We start from the raw sequence: 17,870 nt of genomic DNA on the forward strand, positions 1-17,870 counted from the left end.
AGATCAATGATATAAACCAGAATGTAACAGTGACTGCCACAGGCACAGGAGAAGCACAACACTGACAGTAAGTTACTGGCAGAACTCAGCTGCCAGGCTTTTAACCAGAACAAAGAAATATGACCACATTACTCCTATTTTAGCTTCATTACACTGGCTCCAGTATGTTTAGAATTGACTTTAAAATTCTATATTTCTTTAAAGCTCTTCATGGCCCTCGCCTGTTATATTTCTGAGCTTTAGTCCCATACCACCAGCACGTACCTTGAGATCCTCGGGCAGAGGTCTGTTGTCTGTTCCAGAGTCTCGACTGAAAACTAAAGGGGACAGAGCGTTTGCTGTCAGGGCCGAGGCTCTGGAACAGCCTGCCCGAGGAATCAGGGCTGAGTCAGTGAACTCTTTTAAGTCCCTTCTTAAAACATACTTTTGTAGGAGAGCCTTCCCGATCTTATTCACTTTTATTTTATTGTATTTTACTAATTTTATATTTATCTTAAACGGTATTTTAGTCTTTTCAATGTTTTAATGCTTTTATCTTGTATTGTTTTGTATTGTCTTTTGGGTATTATTGTCTTTACACTTGTTAAAGCACTTTGTAATTGTTTTTGAGAAGTGCTCTACAAATAAAGATTATTATTATTATTATTATAAATTAAATATATTTTTACTTCATAATCTTTTGTTTTTTGTAGTTGTATTTTTTGTACCTTGAGTGGACTATTGAGATAGACGCCTATTTACCTATTTCACATTATCGTGCACTTTTAACTATGTGACAGATGGTGTCGCTGTATTATGCTCTGCCTAAAGAAAAGGAGAGTGACTGTCAGAAGTTTAACATGACAGTGCAGCTCCTGCCAGGTACTTTTGTTTCGTTATTTGCTGTTGACCATCTTCCTTCCAAATATATTCCTTTTTATGAGAAAAACAAATAAACTAAAACAACAAAAAATTGTTTTGTTCCTCTAGAGAAACTGGACGAGGATGAGAAGATATACAAACTGAGAATAGAGGTTTTGTAAGTACAATTAAGAGCATTACATTAATATGGCTTTTACAGAACATTTTCTTACCAGATATGGGCCCTTCATTACTTCACTTCTTCCCCTTTCTGTTATGGTCATCATTTTAATTTGTTCTGTCCTCTTTGTCCCTGATTTTCTCAGCATTTCACATTTCTTTAAAATCAAAATATGGTGGTGAAAACTTATACAACATTTTTTTGAATGAGCTTTAACACCTGTTTTGCTCATTGAGCAGCCCCTTCCCACAGGTTTAAATTGTATTTAAAACATCTAAAATTTAAACAAGTAATTTAAGTTTAAGATTTTGGGGGATATTGGAAAATAAGAATTGTTTTGATTACCACAGAGTGCGCTTATATCTACAGAGAGTGGTCCTTCCATGGTGGTGATGCCTGGGTCATCATCCACCTAAGTGTTTATTTTACTGTTATATTATTATTTATTTACTTTAACGATGAGAGATGCTGCTGTAAGTAATTTTAAGTTTCCACGCACACAGCAAGGTCACAACAAATATCATGGGATATTTGGCAACAAAACTAAAAACTGTAGTGAGTGAACGTGACAGGGCAGAGGACTTTTTAGGATTAATCAGGGTGGCTGTTTTACTGCAAACAGATTCCCTGTATGACCCTGGGTTGTGTGTGTGACCATTTGGATGTGTAGAAAAACACAGAATATTAATTAACTTGAGACCCTGATCAGGAGATTTAAATAATCAATGAAGTTAAGCTGTGTTGCAAATGGAAAGACGCTTCACCCTATTTCACCCACCCGCACCTCATCCGCTGTTAATCAGAATGTTCATTTTATGACCCGGCCCACCCTATCCGTGGATTATAGCACCCTGGTTCTACAATAGCCATGAACAGACAAACCAAATACTGGCTCTAGAGAGGGCATTTAGCGGCTACTATTACTCAAACTGGACCAGGTACTCACCGGTACCGGCACTTCTACAAGACAGAGTTGGGAGAAGCTCGGGTGCCATTTATGCAGCTGTGTGCATAAGTTGCTTGTCAAAGTCACTTTTCTTGAACCTACCTATCACAGCCTGATTGGGGCTTATTGACAAGTTAGTACTTGGTTTTATTTCTGAAACAGTTCACTTAGCTCAGCTAATAAGCTGTTCTAAATCTTACAAAAACTCTATAAGCTACTTCAACCACTGGCCGCTACCGTAGGTTCCTAAACGCTTTGAATGGGAGGGTGAGGGAAAAGGTTATCAGTTGGTTGCTGCTAGATGCTTGCTAGATGATTTGATGAATAGATTTACTTTCTTTCTTTCTTTACATTTCTATATGCTTTTATTTAAATATTCTGTCCTTTCATGTACAGGTATAAGGACAAGGTGCGAGATGCAACCATGTCAATCTTGGATATTGGCTTGCTAACTGGCTTTACTGCTAACACAAATGACCTGGACTAGTAAGACCCTTTACAGATACACACATACCCACATAAAGGTCAACAGTCAGATGTTATGCTTAGGACAAACATGTTTTATGGTTTAGAAATTGTCTGACTGTGTGTGTGTATGTGTGTAGCTGTCCAAAGGACATGCCCGCACCATTGCAAAATATGAGATGAACACAGTCCTGTCAGAAAGAGGCTCACTCATCATCTACCTGGACAAGGTAAGTCTCATACCTACTGTATATATTTTTTCTCTCTGCCTTAGCCTTTCTATCTTAACCTCTGTCTCACCTTTGCTTTACATCTCTCCACAGGTTTCTCACACACGACCAGAGGAGATCAGTTTTAGGGTCCATCAGAAGATGAAAGTGGGCGTCTTACAACCAGCAGCTGTCTCTGTCTATGAATACTATGAACGTGAGTCTCAAGAGACATTTAGAAACATGCTGCTCCATGAGCTTCATTATTTTGTCTTTGCTGTCAATATTTGTCAGAGTAGATAACATGGTGGAAAAGCAGACATTATTACATTTTTTTTATGTTTTTCGATGTAGGTTACTGCAATTAGCACAAAATATATCTGTCTTTCCTGTTTCAGGAAAACACTGTGTGAAATTCTACCACCCAGAGAGAAAGCTGGGAAGCTACTGCGGCTCTGTAGAGGTGATGAATGCACATGTGCTGAAGGTAAGAAAGTTGAACTGAAGACCTAATCTGTGAACTCTAAACTATCTACAACAATAAAGCTGGGGCACCTAAGGCGGAGAGAAGATTAAACAAGATAAAGAGGCCATGCTACTAGCTCTGACAGGGTGTAACGATCATAAACTATATAAAAGAAGTGGATGAGTTTGGCACTTTGGCCCTTTCCATCTTGTTTTTTTGGAACCATAAGTGACCGTATTTGCATGGGAGAGTGGAGCTGAGGAGGAGTGAGGGGTGATGTAGCCATGAATTTGATACTTTCCAAACTGAATTTGCTGGTGAATGTACATTTATTCCATCTTACTAAGTTATTAGCTAGCGTAGGGCTGGATGGTTTATTCGAAAAGTAACTGAAACCGAAATTCACAGCCTCAAACCAACATAATTTTCCTGTCAGTAATTTTGGTGTTTTGGTGTTTAATCCTATTAATATTTCCCCCACTATGTGTGTTCATGTACTTTCCACTTAAAAACATACTACCATGTGTGTAGTCACGTGACTCCGCATGACTGATATTTGCGCCACAGTAAGTTAAGATTGGCGGTATGGCTCTGTTCTGGCCCTTCAATGTGCCTACATGGAAAACCATAATGCAGGGAGCAGCAGTTAGGACCCCATAGGGCAGGGGTATTCAATTAGAATTCAAAGAGGTCCAGTTAGAGAAAATTTCCCGAACCAAAGGTCCGGAACATCAAAACGACTAACTTGCATTATCATTCAATACCATAAAGAACAGTTGTATCAACATATGTTTTTAGTTAACAATGGACTGTCAAATCAAATAATATTTCAAGAATATTCACTGTCAGTTTTCACATCAAACTGGAGGGATAATAAATAACTAATAAATAATTCTAAATTTAAGTAAACTAAAGTAAAGAGCCTTACTTTTTAGAAAAAATGACATAAACACAACACATCTTAACAAATGAAGAGCTGTAATGCCTCCTCTTCTCTTTCATTCCCTCTTATAGAGCTACCAATTTCCTACTTTCTCTTGTTCAGTGAGAAATGTGAGCTCTAGCTTGTCCTGCCAGCTAGCATTGGAGATCTATGAGATAATCTGGTTTTGAACTGCCCGTGGGAGGAATGTACATTCTTGATTAAAAGCCATGTGAAATCTCTTTTCCCTTTCGTCTCCTCAATTCGTGTGTGTTTCCAAAACGTCTCTGGTGAATCTCGCGGACTCGACTCGCAACCATCGGAATGCACAGATTTAATTGGCTGAGCAGCGTCACATGAGACGATTGGAGCATAATGCTATTGGTCTGTGAGTTTCTTGGTCCTCTAAACCAGTACAGTAAATGCTAGAAAAGCTGCGCGGGTTAAATAGAAACGCTCTGTCACGAGGTAGTAAGTCTCAATAATAAATCGGCTGTATGTCAGTGGTCCAGAGAGGACAGCTGCTGGGTCTGCGGTCCGCCTATTAGTGACCTCTGCCATAGGGTACAGAACATAGCAGGCATTAATACAGAGTGACATGATTAATCAAATATGGCCTGAAAGGAGGAGCTGGGTTGGCGGCGAGTTACAAGCTAATTGCAGAGGAAGCAGCAAAAGCAGGCAGGGTATAGCAGCCTAAATAAGGCCCCTTGTATGGAATTTGCCAATGAATGCTAAGAGGAATCAGAGCTGTCAGCTGATGTGGCTGGCTTTAAGATGGCTGCTATCAGCTGATGTGCTGGGATTGTGAGCTGAGCTTGACTTTGTTGCCTGCCTGAACTAACACTATGCTTGATTTTGATTTTAGATCATATAGTCCTAAGTTAGCTCTAACTAGCTAGCTTTGATGATATGACACTTTGATCTCTTGTCTCTCAGTTGACTGTTAACACGAATTTCACTAGCAAGGACCACACAATCAACAGGTACAATTAAATGATTTATTGATGATCAAAACAGAAAGATGTACGAGACATGCAGTTGCTGAATAGACATTCGAAAGTGTTGTGGGGAAGCTGCGATAGGGAAATCCGCCGTAGCACCCGGGCACAACGGACCCCCTTATAACCCTATGGAGAGGAAGAAGAAGATCAGGAGGCAGGACAGAGAAAGGGGGGGGGGGGGGGGGGTGATGCAGAATATGAGAGCGAAGAAGAGGAGCTACGACGTGTGGATATTTATGGAAATGCTGGCGATGACGTGGTTGATGTGTGGTCCCGCTCCTGAAACTCTGGATGGAGTAAACTGATGCCTCTGGCATCTTCCACTGATAACCATATATCAACTCCCTTTGACTCTGTTTAACAAACTGTGATGCCATCTCAGAAATTCTGGCCACCACAACCCCATGGGGAGTGGAAGTCAGAATTATGCCCAACAAACACATCAAATCTCGAGCGAGGAGATTCACGGGCAATGGTCCGATAGCAAAAATGAATGTTTGAAATGGTTTTCAATCTCCTCACTGCATGTTAAAGGTGCTGTGAATCTCTCATAGGTTTCCCTGAAACTCCTACTGTTCTGAGACATCTAGCACTCATTTTTGGAGGAGTCTGGAATTCTTGACTTCTAATGAGCGATTCTGTGGCTCCTGAGTCAACTAGAAATCTGATTGTATATTCAGGCATGAATATGATATATGATGATATGCGTCATTCTTGTATTTAGCATATATCCCTGTTGATTTTACTTTATCAGTTTCCTGTCTCTGTTCAAGATACAAAATAGCCTCACTGATCAAAGTCTGCATGTCTGCTTCAGTTTTAACCTGTGTGTGTGTGTGCGTGTGTGTGTGTGTGTGTGTGGTGTGTGTGTGTGTGTGTGTGTGTGCGCACGTTGAGAGACAAGAGATCATCTACAGGTGATCATGTTGCCATGTCAAACAGTGGCGTTTCACCATGTTGGTGATCTCTGGCCTCAGTCTCTGCGAGAAAATTGTTTCTGAGAATGGCTTCCCACGGGGTGATGGGATGTGATGGTCCCATCACCTCTGGCTTCAACAGACCCTTGTGGATTTCATGAAGTTCAGCGAGTCTGTTCAGGAAGTCTGTCACTGTCCTATTAATAGTGCCCAGTCCAGCTTCCGGGGAAATAGTTCCTCTATTTTCTTGCAGAGATTGTTAACTACCAGTCTGTAGGTTGCGTTCTCTGGGTCGTCCCAGGACAATTTTGACAATCTAATGTCCCCTGCGGGATAACCTGCTGACACCCGTGTCCAGGTTGTCCCCATCTGAAGGGTCAACAGTTGTCTCAGTTCAGCGGTTGTAAGTCTGAATTGTTGGCAAAAGATCAGCAGATGTTCAGCATATTTTACTCCACCGTCCTGGACACGAGGAAGCTGCTGTGATGCTTCCTTCATCTCGCTGTATAGCCATGGTCTGTATATATTATATATAATATTGGGAGCATTCATTATTGAAGGGTCTTGTTCCTTCTTACCGTTATTTGAACCCATTTTCCGTCAGTTGTTTAAATAACCCTTAATTCCAAGAACGTAATAAAGAATTTGTTTGGGTATGGACAGAGTGGACCCATATGCAGCACTCAAGATTAACTGGCTTTATTAGGGGGAAAAAGGGTTAAGGGACTGGAGTTGAGGAAGAGGTGGGCGCCGAGGAAACACAGGCACGGGGAACCGAGGAGACTGAGACCAGAGAGCCGAGGGACCATGGGAGCCGAGGAAGAGAGGAGGCACGGGAGAACTGGTGGAGGAGTGTGGTGGCAGGCTGACTGGGGAGGCACGAGGGAGAGCCGGGAGCATACCGTGGGGGAAGTCCGAGGGGAGAGGGCAGGTGAGCGATGGCAGGTGTGGCAGGCAGAGGAGGTAGCTGACGAGATGCAGGTGCGGGTCATTGGCTGGGCTCATGAGCGGAGGGAGAGAGAGAGCACACGCAGGGGAGGAGACACAGGGAGGCAGGCAGAGTACAGGAAAAAAACAGGGGAAAACAGAATCACAAGCAAAAAAAGGAGAAATAAACAGGACACTCACCGTCAGCCGGGCTGCCATCACAACAGAATTAACCTTTTAGGGGTTTTCTTTTAAATTCAGAATTAGGTATCTCTTTTTGTTTTAAATTTGGGAGGTCTGTTTAAATCTTTTGTTATAAGGACCTTGAAGCCGTCTGCTTGGGAAAAGATTGTTCACAGATCTATATTTCTCTAAACTCTTATGTGTTTCTATTAAATGTTAACAAAGCTAGTAGTCTGAGGAAATCTTATCCTGTTTACACAAAGCCTTTGTTCAACATTAAGACGTTCTGTTAGTTGTTTTTTTTTCCAGTCGCAATTTATTCATACAAGGCTGTATTTTTTTTTTTTCATTCACAATTCAGTCATTCATCTGCAGCAAACACATTCAAATTTGCTCAGTTATACACCCTTCTATTCCATAGGAAAAACACCTCTAAGTAAAAAACCTTTTTACTTAAGTCTAGTAGGCCTACTGAGTCCCGGACTCATACTCTTTCTTCTTATGTATTCTTGTTTTGAAGGTCCCAGATCTAAAAGAATTTATCTGTGCACGGTAAGGTCCCAGACCTAAAAGAAATCCACTGTCCAACAGTGATATCTTGACTATAGTACTTTAACCCCAAAGCTTTGCTGATTCACACAGCGGCCCCAGGCCTGCCCTGCTGACACGTCTGTCATGCACACCCCATTTGGTAGCGAGAATTGTTACTTGAACAGTCTACTCACCAGAAAGAGAGTGTTGCCCGCCACCAGGTTTTTTTATGGATCACAGCGGTAAGGGAGCCTCAGACCCTCAGGCGTTAGTCCCTCAATGTCTCACCCGTATTTTGGAGGGGAGGTTTGAAGTCCCAGAGTCTCAGACTCTGGCCGTACGGTTTTCACCTTCAGCTCTGAGCGTCCAAGTCCTCTCACTAAAGTCTGACAAACTTGTTTACCTGTCCCGCAGAAAACAGACAACTTCAGCACCGCTTTGAAAACATCTGTCCCACATTATATTCTTCCATCTGGGAAAATCCACAACATCCCTGATTTCTGCCGTCAGCTGTTTGTATCTGTCCCAACTCGTCTGGCTTCATAGTATAAATATTCACAGGCTAAAATAACAAATTAAATAACACGTGTGCTCCTTCATTTGTCCAAATGTCACTTCTCTTCTAATAAACCAGAAGACTACTCAGAGACTGTATATTACAATTATTATTATTTCCTCTCCTTCTTCTTTGTACACATTCAATGTAGTGACGGGCGTCTACACTACCGGAATTATACAAGCAAAAGAAGAAAGCCGTGATGACAAAACACACTCCGTGGCGCTGTTTATTCGTTGTCAGCTACGGTAGAAACATGACGACAAAATACAGCGACCTCCATAGGAAGGGGGTGCCCGCGGTTATGTAGATAAAAATGGCTCATTCTAAGGTAATAAAAACATAACGGTTCATTACGTAAGGTCTTTATACACCACAGAAAACATAGTTATGGATATTATATTGCATTTCTGTCAATAGATCCTCAGAAATATTACACACTGGACCTTTAAAACATGAATGATCATAGCACCCCAGGGGCCAAATTGGTCATTTAACCATTTGTTGAAACTAAAACCTGCTGAATCAGAGGGGGCAAATTCTGGGATTATACTAGTAATATCGTCTGATTAATCAGGGATGAGTGTAACACATGTTTTATCAGTTCAATTGAGACCTCCAGCTTTTGCCAAATAGAAGCCAACCAGCTGGTGGCACTAGAGGAAAAATCGGGGCTCACCAAAATCATTAGAATTCATCCTCTGGGATATCTCTACCAAATGTAATTGAAATCAATCTTTTAGTTGTTGAGATGTTTCCGTGTGGAACAAATTGGTGGACCAACTGACCCACAGACAGATATTGCCATCATTAGAGCCACACAGGTAGTGTGGCCACAAATAATAGTCAAATGTTAATGACCTAACCACAAAAATATACAACCATATTCTCAGGCTGAGTAGTACATCTTGTGACAGGTAAACTAATCTTCATACAGTATACCACAGGTAAGTGCCTGTTAAAGATCGGGTGATGGAGAGAGTGGGGGACTTTGGTTTACAGTGAAAAACACCAGATTGTAACATGATCATCAGAACTTTATGTCAGGCAATGGGCAGCTGCCGGATCCTGTGTATCAGAGTCTATCTAAAGAATAACTTAAATTTTAGCATAGATACAGCTGCACTCACCCATCAACCCATCCAACACCTACACAAACCAACATGTGCTTATTATTTCCAGAGAACTGCAGTATGCAGAAGAAGGGCAAAATCGACAATGATGAGCGCACAGTTAAGTCTTGTGAGAGTACACCGACCAGCAAAATAGATTTTGGTAAGAGTATAAATTAACTGCATACTAAAACACATTTATCCCAAAAAAAAAAGGGATGTCTATGTTTGTGTGAGTTAAAAGAATGACAGAATAAGTAAGCAAGGGAACAAGTGAGCTAACAATCTGTAATTTGTCTGTCCTCAGTGTACAAAGTGGAACTGGAAGAATTTGCGGACGGTTTGACCACTGACATTTACACAATGCGGATACTGGAAGTCATCAAAGAAGGTTGGTATTTATCTTTGAACTACCTAAAATTTACTACCCTCTGATGTTTACCCAAAAATGTTTCTAAAGTTCCTTAAAGGTGGGGTATGCGATTCTGGAGATATACAATACAATGACAAAGACCATGATATTTGAATCATGGTATTTGATTCTGACTGTCTAAAGTCTAAAGTAGGAGTATGCCTACTGTTGGCCCTTTCACCATGAGTATTAGGAAATACTTGCAAAAAGAAGTCTTGTTCCATTTTAAATAATGATGTTCATTTAGTAAATTATGTTCCCATTTAGAGGAAAGTAGATGATAAAGCAGCATATGCTTTAGGGCAGGACTACCTTGCGATTGATAAGCCGCTACCATATGCCGCTGGTTAAATTAATATCAAGATGGCGACAGCCAAATTGCCAAACTCAAGGATTCAAAACGGCGGTCCACAAACCTACGGGTGACGTCACAATGACTACGTCCACTTCTTATATACAGTCTATGTATCTGACACACAAATGCTGACTGGAATGGCTGGAATAGTGTTGTGTGGCAGACTGTGAAGAGATCTGAATTTGACAAAAAGACGTGTATTGGATTAGAATCGCATACCCAACATTTTTTTGCCTCTTTCTGAAAATGTTCAATGATTTTTTCAGTCAGACAGGTGGTGTTTCTGGACTGGACTATTGTCTGGACCGGTTGCATGGCAACCAGCTTTCAGTAATCCAGTACACAACCCCCTGTAGAATTGAAAATTGTAATTTTTACAGGCAAAGATAATTGTTTCAACTCTTTATGCTCAGTTGGCAATCAGCCAGCTGTATCTTCACATTTACTATACAGACATAGGATTAATCCATAAGTACTTTTTCTCTCTTTTCCAATATTGCTTCTCCTAACAGGAAGCAGCGATGTGGGTCCTCGGGGTAAACTGCGCACTTTCCTCAGTTATCCGCACTGCAGGGAGTCTTTAGATCTGCGGACAGGCAAAACGTACCTTGTCATGGGCACATCCAAAGATATTCACAGAGACAACCAAAATAATTTGTAAGTTTGTTCTTTCAGTGAATGTGCATATGAGTGGTGTGTACACCCCCCTCATTATGTTGTCTCCATTAAAATATTTGAACGTTTTCACTTCTCTTACTAAATCATATATATACTCTAGTGTGAGACTGTTGCAATTTAATTGTAATTAGAAGTAGAAGTAGTATTTTTTTGTTGGGAAGGGGGAGTTATGCTTTTTCATGTTATGTTCCAGCATGTTACAGATAGCTGGTGAAGACCCAATGTGTTTTTCACTTTGCTCTCCTCAGGTATCAGTATGTACTCGGTGAGAGAACCTGGATCGAGTACTGGCCCACAGAAGCAGAGTGTCAAATTGATGAATACAGACCTACCTGTTTGGGCTTGGAGGAAATGGTCCAGCAGTATGAGATCTTTGGATGTCAGCAATAGTGAAACCATAATACAATCTTCTTTTCAGATTTTTATTTTGCATTATTCTTATTATGTAAAAACATTCACTGCCATGAGATATAAGGGCTGCAAAAGTTACACTGTTACACTGCATTGATTAAAATGTAATGGTTTTAAGCTTATTGTCTGTCTTTTTAACAGATTATCTTTTGTTTCACGTAGAAAATTAGAAAAGCAGTGATTACTGCCTGGTTGCTGTATACTATTATTTGATAAGTTCAACTTGAAATAGAAGTTTAATAAAGATAATGTTTAGGTCAGTGCTCACTGAGCAGAGTGATAGGAAATTCAGCAATGTAGAATGAAACAAATTTCAAATCTGTTGTGATTCAGAATAAATGACAGCTCATATACATATGCATTTACTTATTTAGCTGACGCTTTTATCCAAAGGGACTTACAATTGCTATATATGTCAGAGGTCACATGGCTCTGGAGCTACACACCAAAGAATATCAAAGATATTCTAGAAATATTAATAAAAGTATTTATATTCAAAATTATTAATTATCACTCATAAATACGAGCACAACCCTGGAATGAGGGGCCAATAACCAAATATGAACCTAATATGATCAGTGGAAAAGGTTGTCCACCTATGGATGGCAATAGTAAGGCTAGGCTATTACATAAATAGGGACAATGAAGGGTGAATTTGTGGCTGTGGTAACCAACTCATACTACAACATTACACACAAATAATCACAGGCAACTACTTAACTAACTACTTAAAATTATAATAGGATTTATTTTACTTTAGCTAATAAATCACAACCATTCTAAGCAATAACAAAACAAAGTATAGAAAACAACAAATCAGCAGGTGCATGTGGGTGAGTGTGTGAGTGCGAAACAATGGAAGAGGACAGAGGGAGTGGACATGACGACATCGGTGGTTTGAGGATCCGGTTCAAAATGGCGGCTCACGGCCGGCAGATTTTTTTTAATCAAAATGACAGTTCAAAACCATGTGATTTAAGAATCAAGATGCTGACAATCTCTCTCTGCCTAAACTACAAAAATGGCGACTCACACTGCCAGTGGGTCACAGGTCAGGCTACCTGCAGATGTCACGTGATGTGTGTATGTGTATGTGTGTGTGTGGGGGGGGGGGGTAACACAGTTATAGAACTATCTTATTTTTTCAAAAATGTTTTTCTAAATGCATGGCCTCAGATCTACTACAAATTGTCAACATGTCTCTCCTCAGGTTTTTTCCCCACAGGCCCTGAATGACTGAACTGCAGTCATTAAGCCTCAAGCTTAAGCTTCATTAACCGAAATGAGCTGTCATCCAGGCTGTGTATGCTCGGTTACACAGAAGAGCCCGGTATAATTTGCTCCTCCTGATCCCAGTCACCCCACCTTTCAAAACGATGCACCATGACAACCACTTGACTATTTTATGGAGGACTTTACACCTGTTAAGGACTAGGTGTAAGATTTAAGTTGTAACTTATGTCTACGTTGGACATATGAAGTTAGAAATTACGTTCAAACCAGTCTAAGTTTGAACTTACACATAGTTGGTGCAACCCAGTGCTGTTATCTTTTTCTTTGTTTTTAGCTTTTTACCATTGCTTTTAATTAAATATTTACACGGTGAGAAATGAGTAGGTAATTGAGTGAAAATATAATGAGAGTGAGATTGAACAGAGTGAAGGAAGTGGTCTTAAATATTGCACCTGAGTGATTTGCAGGAACCTCTGTCCACCTGTAAATGCGCAGGTGGGTCCAGAGTATAACTGGATCAAAGTGGCCTGCGGACAGACATGTCCTGGTTTCTCTAATGTCCGAGGGTTTTTGGAGTTTCAGTGGACCCAAAGATTGCTATGGACCCTGTAAGTGTTATTATTTTTTAATGTGTATTTTTTCAATTTCCCTATGTTGCTTTTAAACTTTTTATATTTCCCTGTTGCTTTTATGTTTTATGTAAAGCACTTTGAATTACCTTGTGGTTCAAATGTGCTATACAAATAAACTTGCCTTGCCTTATGCCCAGACAGACAAAACCTCTTACGTGATCGCTTTTGTTAGCGAGTATATGAGTCAGTCCTTTTAGGAAATCTCAGCTCAGTTCTGAAATTACCTTTCTTCGCTGCCTGCCACTGTGACATTTTTGTCTGCCACTCAGAAATTTTATCTGTCACTTTTAAAATGTAGGCACTAGGAAGGAATGACATTTAGTTCATTTATAATTTAATGTTCAATCTATTTGCATATGTTTGCATTCACAAAAGACTCATGATTTTAAGTACATGACCTCTCCACCTTACTTAACAATCAGGTATTTCAACTGAAGATCCACAATCAAAATATATTATTACTCTATATATCAGCCATGATAAGAAGAAAGCACATTATAAAGGGACAGAGTAGGTTGCTTGATGAGCAATGGATGAGAAGTATCATATAAAAATTTAACAGAAAGATAATTTGAGAGTCATGGCATGAAATTAAATAATATCACATCAAGGTTCACCACAGTGTATTAAACAGTCAGTGCTCAGTACAAAACCCAAAGTTCAACCACCAATGAATGAGTCCTTATTTCAGTTCAAATGTCCACAAGAGTCCATAGAGAGTCTCAACAAAACCCTCCTCTTCTGGATCCCATCAAGGAAACAAAAAAAAAACTCTGTTTCAATACGTCTATGAAGATTCTCAGTCATCCAGGTCATAGTTATCCAACAAAGGTTAAAATCAAGGGTAACTGGACTTGGTTGAAGATACTGGAAGACGTTTCGTCCCTCATCCAAAGGACTTCTTTGGATCAGTCAGTCAGAACTGAAGAAGTCCTTTGGATGAGGGACGAAACGTCTTCCAGTATCTTCAACCAAGTCCAGTTGCCCTTGATTTTAACCTTCGTTGGATATCTGTTTCAATACAAAAGCTGGCCAGCTAAAATAAAACCAAGTGACGCCTCTTGCATCTAAAGACAAGCTTAATGATTCTCCAACAACACCGAAGGTATCTCCCGTAGTCCGGTCAGTGCTGCTGGTAAGCACCGCACGGTTTGTCACGGACTGGGCCTCTTTTGGACATGAAGTTTGTTTTGAAACGCTGTCACAGATATTCCCAGAGTTGACTGGGCTGTGTGCGCGCGTGTGTTACACAGGCACATGTGCCGGTTGCCACAATGTGCTAACTTTGTGTCCTTTCCATGTCAGCCAAAGTGGCGGATAGCCCAAAGATTTCACCCACCACTCCCAAAATTTACCCACATTTGGCAAGTGTCGAGTATTAATTTCATTCCCTATTTCTTTTTTTTTTTTATACAGTGGGGAGAACAAGTATTTGATACACTGCTGATTTTGCAGGTTTTCCTACTTACAAAGCATATAGATGTCTAATTTTTATCATAGGTACACTTCAACTGTGAGAGACGGAATCTAAAATAAAAATCCAGAAAATCACTTTGTATGATTTTTAAATAATTAATTTACATTTTATTGCATGACGTAAGTATTTGATCACCTACCAACCAGTAAGAATTCCGGCTCTTCTTTAAGAAGCCCTCCTGTTGTCCACTCATAACCTGTATTAACTGCACCTGTTTGAACTCGTTACCTGTATAAAAGACACCTGTCCACACACTCTATCAAACAGACTCAAACCTCTCCACAATGGCCAAGACCAGAGAATTAGAAGGACAGAGAAGTGTGTTAGACTGCGACTCTGCCTCCTGGTCTCAACTCTGGGTTGTCATGGATTTGGTCCACTAATAAACTTGGCCAGATTTCTAGAAATGAGAGCTGCTCCTTCCCAAGTGGGATGGATGCCGTCTCTCAGAATCAGACCAGGTCTTCCCCAGAAAGTCTGCCAATGATCTACAAAGCCCACATCGTTTGCTGGACACCACCTCGACAACCAGTGGCGGAATGACGACATGCAGCTATACATGTCATCACTGGTCAGATTTGGCAGGGGTCCAGAGAAAACTACGGTGTCCGACATTGTTTTTGCATATGTGCACACCGACTCGACATTAATCTTAGTGACCTCCGATTGGCATAAATGGGAGTCATTACCGCCGATGTGAATAACAATCTGTATTTACGTTTATCCTTAGCCAGCAGTTTCAAATAAGACTCAATGTTGCCCGCTCAGGGGATGCTGTGGGACGGCTAACACAGGCTAACTCAGGCCATTCCAAGGCACGGAGTCGGACTTCTAAATCACTGAGCCTCGCCTCCATGTCCACAAATAAACTACAATTACACGTACCATTACCGCTAAAGGAGGTAGAGGAGTAACTGAACATCTGACACACCGAGCAGGAGAAAGTAGGAGAGCGAGAGGGTGAAGGAGAAGCCATCGCTAACTGCTGAGCTAATGTTGCTAGCGGCTAAGCTAAAGTACTGTAGCGTCAGTTACCAAAACTTTAGAACAACTATAAGATTGAACAGCAGTCACTAAAAGATGGAAAGAAGTGTGTGCTTAGGCAAAATTACTTTAAGAATAAGTGTTTAGCAGACAATTGGCCGCTGTAATCTAACATATTTAACTAGTATTTAGCGAGAGCAACACAACACAGTACCAACACACAAGCACCGGAAACGGAAATGAGTCAACACGCTTACATCAACAACATCACCCATATTGGCTGAGAGTGGGACGCCACGACTGTGCCACACCGACCCCAGCAACAGGCAGGCAAGAACCCCAGTAGCCAATAGGGGTGGGAGAAAGAAAATAAAACAAAATAATAAATCAAAAAAATATATATAAGACTCCCAGATGCACCACAATGCAAACGCGGAAGACCCCGACCCAACCAACAGACGCCCCAAAAAAATAATTAAAAACGACCATCCAAATGCCAATTGACAATGCAATGCCGACGGAACGCAAGAGGCTTAACCCGCGGAAGAGCAGCGCCCGGACCGACCACGGCACACACACAACATAGACCAGTGCTCGCCCCCCACCCAGCACCCCACCGCCATGCAGCGAACAACCAAAACGCCCAAATGCCACACAATCATCAACATCAATGCATAAGTGATCAACCCGCGCAGCGCCCAGAGACCCCCACCCCTAGTAGTCAGGGCACCCTGCGACCCCCCAAAGCGCAAAGGACCCCAGACCGCAGGTCCCGGGGGAAGCTGAGCCCCGCCCTGAGGAAGAACAGCAGAAAGTCGTGTCGGGAAGCTCCCCGCCGCCAGGGAGTGATAACGCAGGAGAACCAGGCCAACAGTCCCCCAGCCCATCCAGAGGCATCCCTCCCTAGAGTGCAATCTGTTTCTTTTTAAATGCGACCTCAGTCTGGACACTCTCGGTCGGAATTCATGCACGTCACTCTAGAGCAGCTGTTGTCACAGTTCTGCTGTAGACAGAGCCTGGTGAATGAAAAAAGCTCCACAAAAAGCCATAATAAAACACGTGGCTGTCTTCCACCTCTACCTTGCTATCATCTGCTCACAGATTCCCTTTCTTACACCTGAAATCCACCAGACCGCGAGCTCTCTTCTGAGTTATGTGCATGCTACTTGTCCGTGCGGACACAGAGTAAGAGAGGTAGTGAGTTGTGGGGCAGTTTTGTTGGACTGCACCAGAAATGCGGGTCACTTTCCAGCTGCGGACTATTCACACTGAAGTCTTTTATGGGCCACATTTAAACAATAATGTGAACTGTCAAACAAAAAATTGGATCTGGGAAAAAATTGGGGGAAAAAAAATCGGAATTGAGAATTAAGGCCTGCAGTCTGAACGTAGTCTTACTTCACCTTGGCCTTCAACAGCTCAATCAAAGGAAACACCACAGTCGAAAAGTTGTAACAGAAACTCCTATAGTAACCTACTAGACCCAAAAAACGTTGCAGTTCCTTTTTTTGTAGGCTGAGGATCTCTCTCTACTGCCTTAACCTTGGCCTGGACTGGAGCCACCCGGCCCTTTGGCACTATGTGGCCCAAATATGTTACTGTGGCCATAGCAAATTTGCACTTGACTAAGTTAAGGTTAGCACACAGGTGTCAGGAGTGCAACCTCAGAGCGGAAGCTGGGCTTCACCTCCAGTTTATTATAGAGGGTTGCCCTACACTGTGCTTCCATGACCCCAGATGGACTTTCAATGATACAACAGCTCTGGTGTGTGTTTGGTTGAAACGCTTCTACATCCTTCCCTGCGATGGCGGCTTATACAGGGTTATAATGGACATACGCTGTTCAAGGAATGGGTAGCCTCCATCCCCCATAACAAATAACCAGGTGGGGCGTACAAGGCATCAACATAAAAGTGGGCTGTTTTTTAAAATACACGTGTCATGAATAGTATCTCCATATCCAAGAAAAATGTCCAGAAATTTCCCAGAGGAGTCACAGATGGTTTGGAGTTTAATCGAATGATTTGCTTTAAAATAATCTGCCTGGTTGTGTTGGTAGGCGGTTTTATCCTGATGTGACAGCCATCTATGGCCCCTACAGCCTTATCAAATGCTCTATGTTGTTCCAGTCTTCCAAATCCTTGGCTGTTTGGATAAGGGAAAAACATTACCTTGCCCTTTTCCTTGCAAATCTCCATGGCAATTCTGTGTACCACACTAAACACTGTCGATTTAGGTAAATCAAAAGTCTATGTTGTAACATGGTAGGACACCCCATGTGCCAGCTATAAACAAAACAAGCACTTCCAGATGATGTCCCCAACCATAATCTCTGTCCACATAGCAGACCACTGAATGTAGCTCTTGACATCCTGAAGTCAGTGTTCAGTTCTTGCTCCACATCTATATAGGTCCTCAGGATTGGGACA

At 41.5% G+C, this 17,870-nt stretch overlaps 1 protein-coding gene and 1 pseudogene across 1 annotated transcript; both read left to right on the forward strand.

Moving 5' to 3' along the window:
* Positions 1–779: 779 nt before the first annotated feature.
* On the forward strand, positions 780–2,480 carry LOC119887225 (complement C3-like; the record flags this gene model as incomplete). The annotated part of the gene is given in 3 exon segments (XM_038698108.1): positions 780–861; positions 970–1,018; positions 2,364–2,480. Coding segments are annotated over 3 exon segments (222 nt in total), but the record flags the coding sequence as incomplete, so codon positions are not given.
* A 40-nt stretch (positions 2,481–2,520) lies between these two features.
* Positions 2,521–11,237, forward strand: LOC119887226 (annotated as a pseudogene).
* Positions 11,238–17,870: the final 6,633 nt, after the last annotated feature.

The sequence above is a fragment of the Micropterus salmoides genome, unplaced genomic scaffold (assembly GCF_014851395.1).
Source record: "Micropterus salmoides isolate LMB-PRFRI ecotype aquatic unplaced genomic scaffold, ASM1485139v1 Ms_hic_scaffold_4062, whole genome shotgun sequence".
In the NCBI taxonomy this organism is placed as follows: domain Eukaryota; kingdom Metazoa; phylum Chordata; class Actinopteri; order Centrarchiformes; family Centrarchidae; genus Micropterus; species Micropterus salmoides.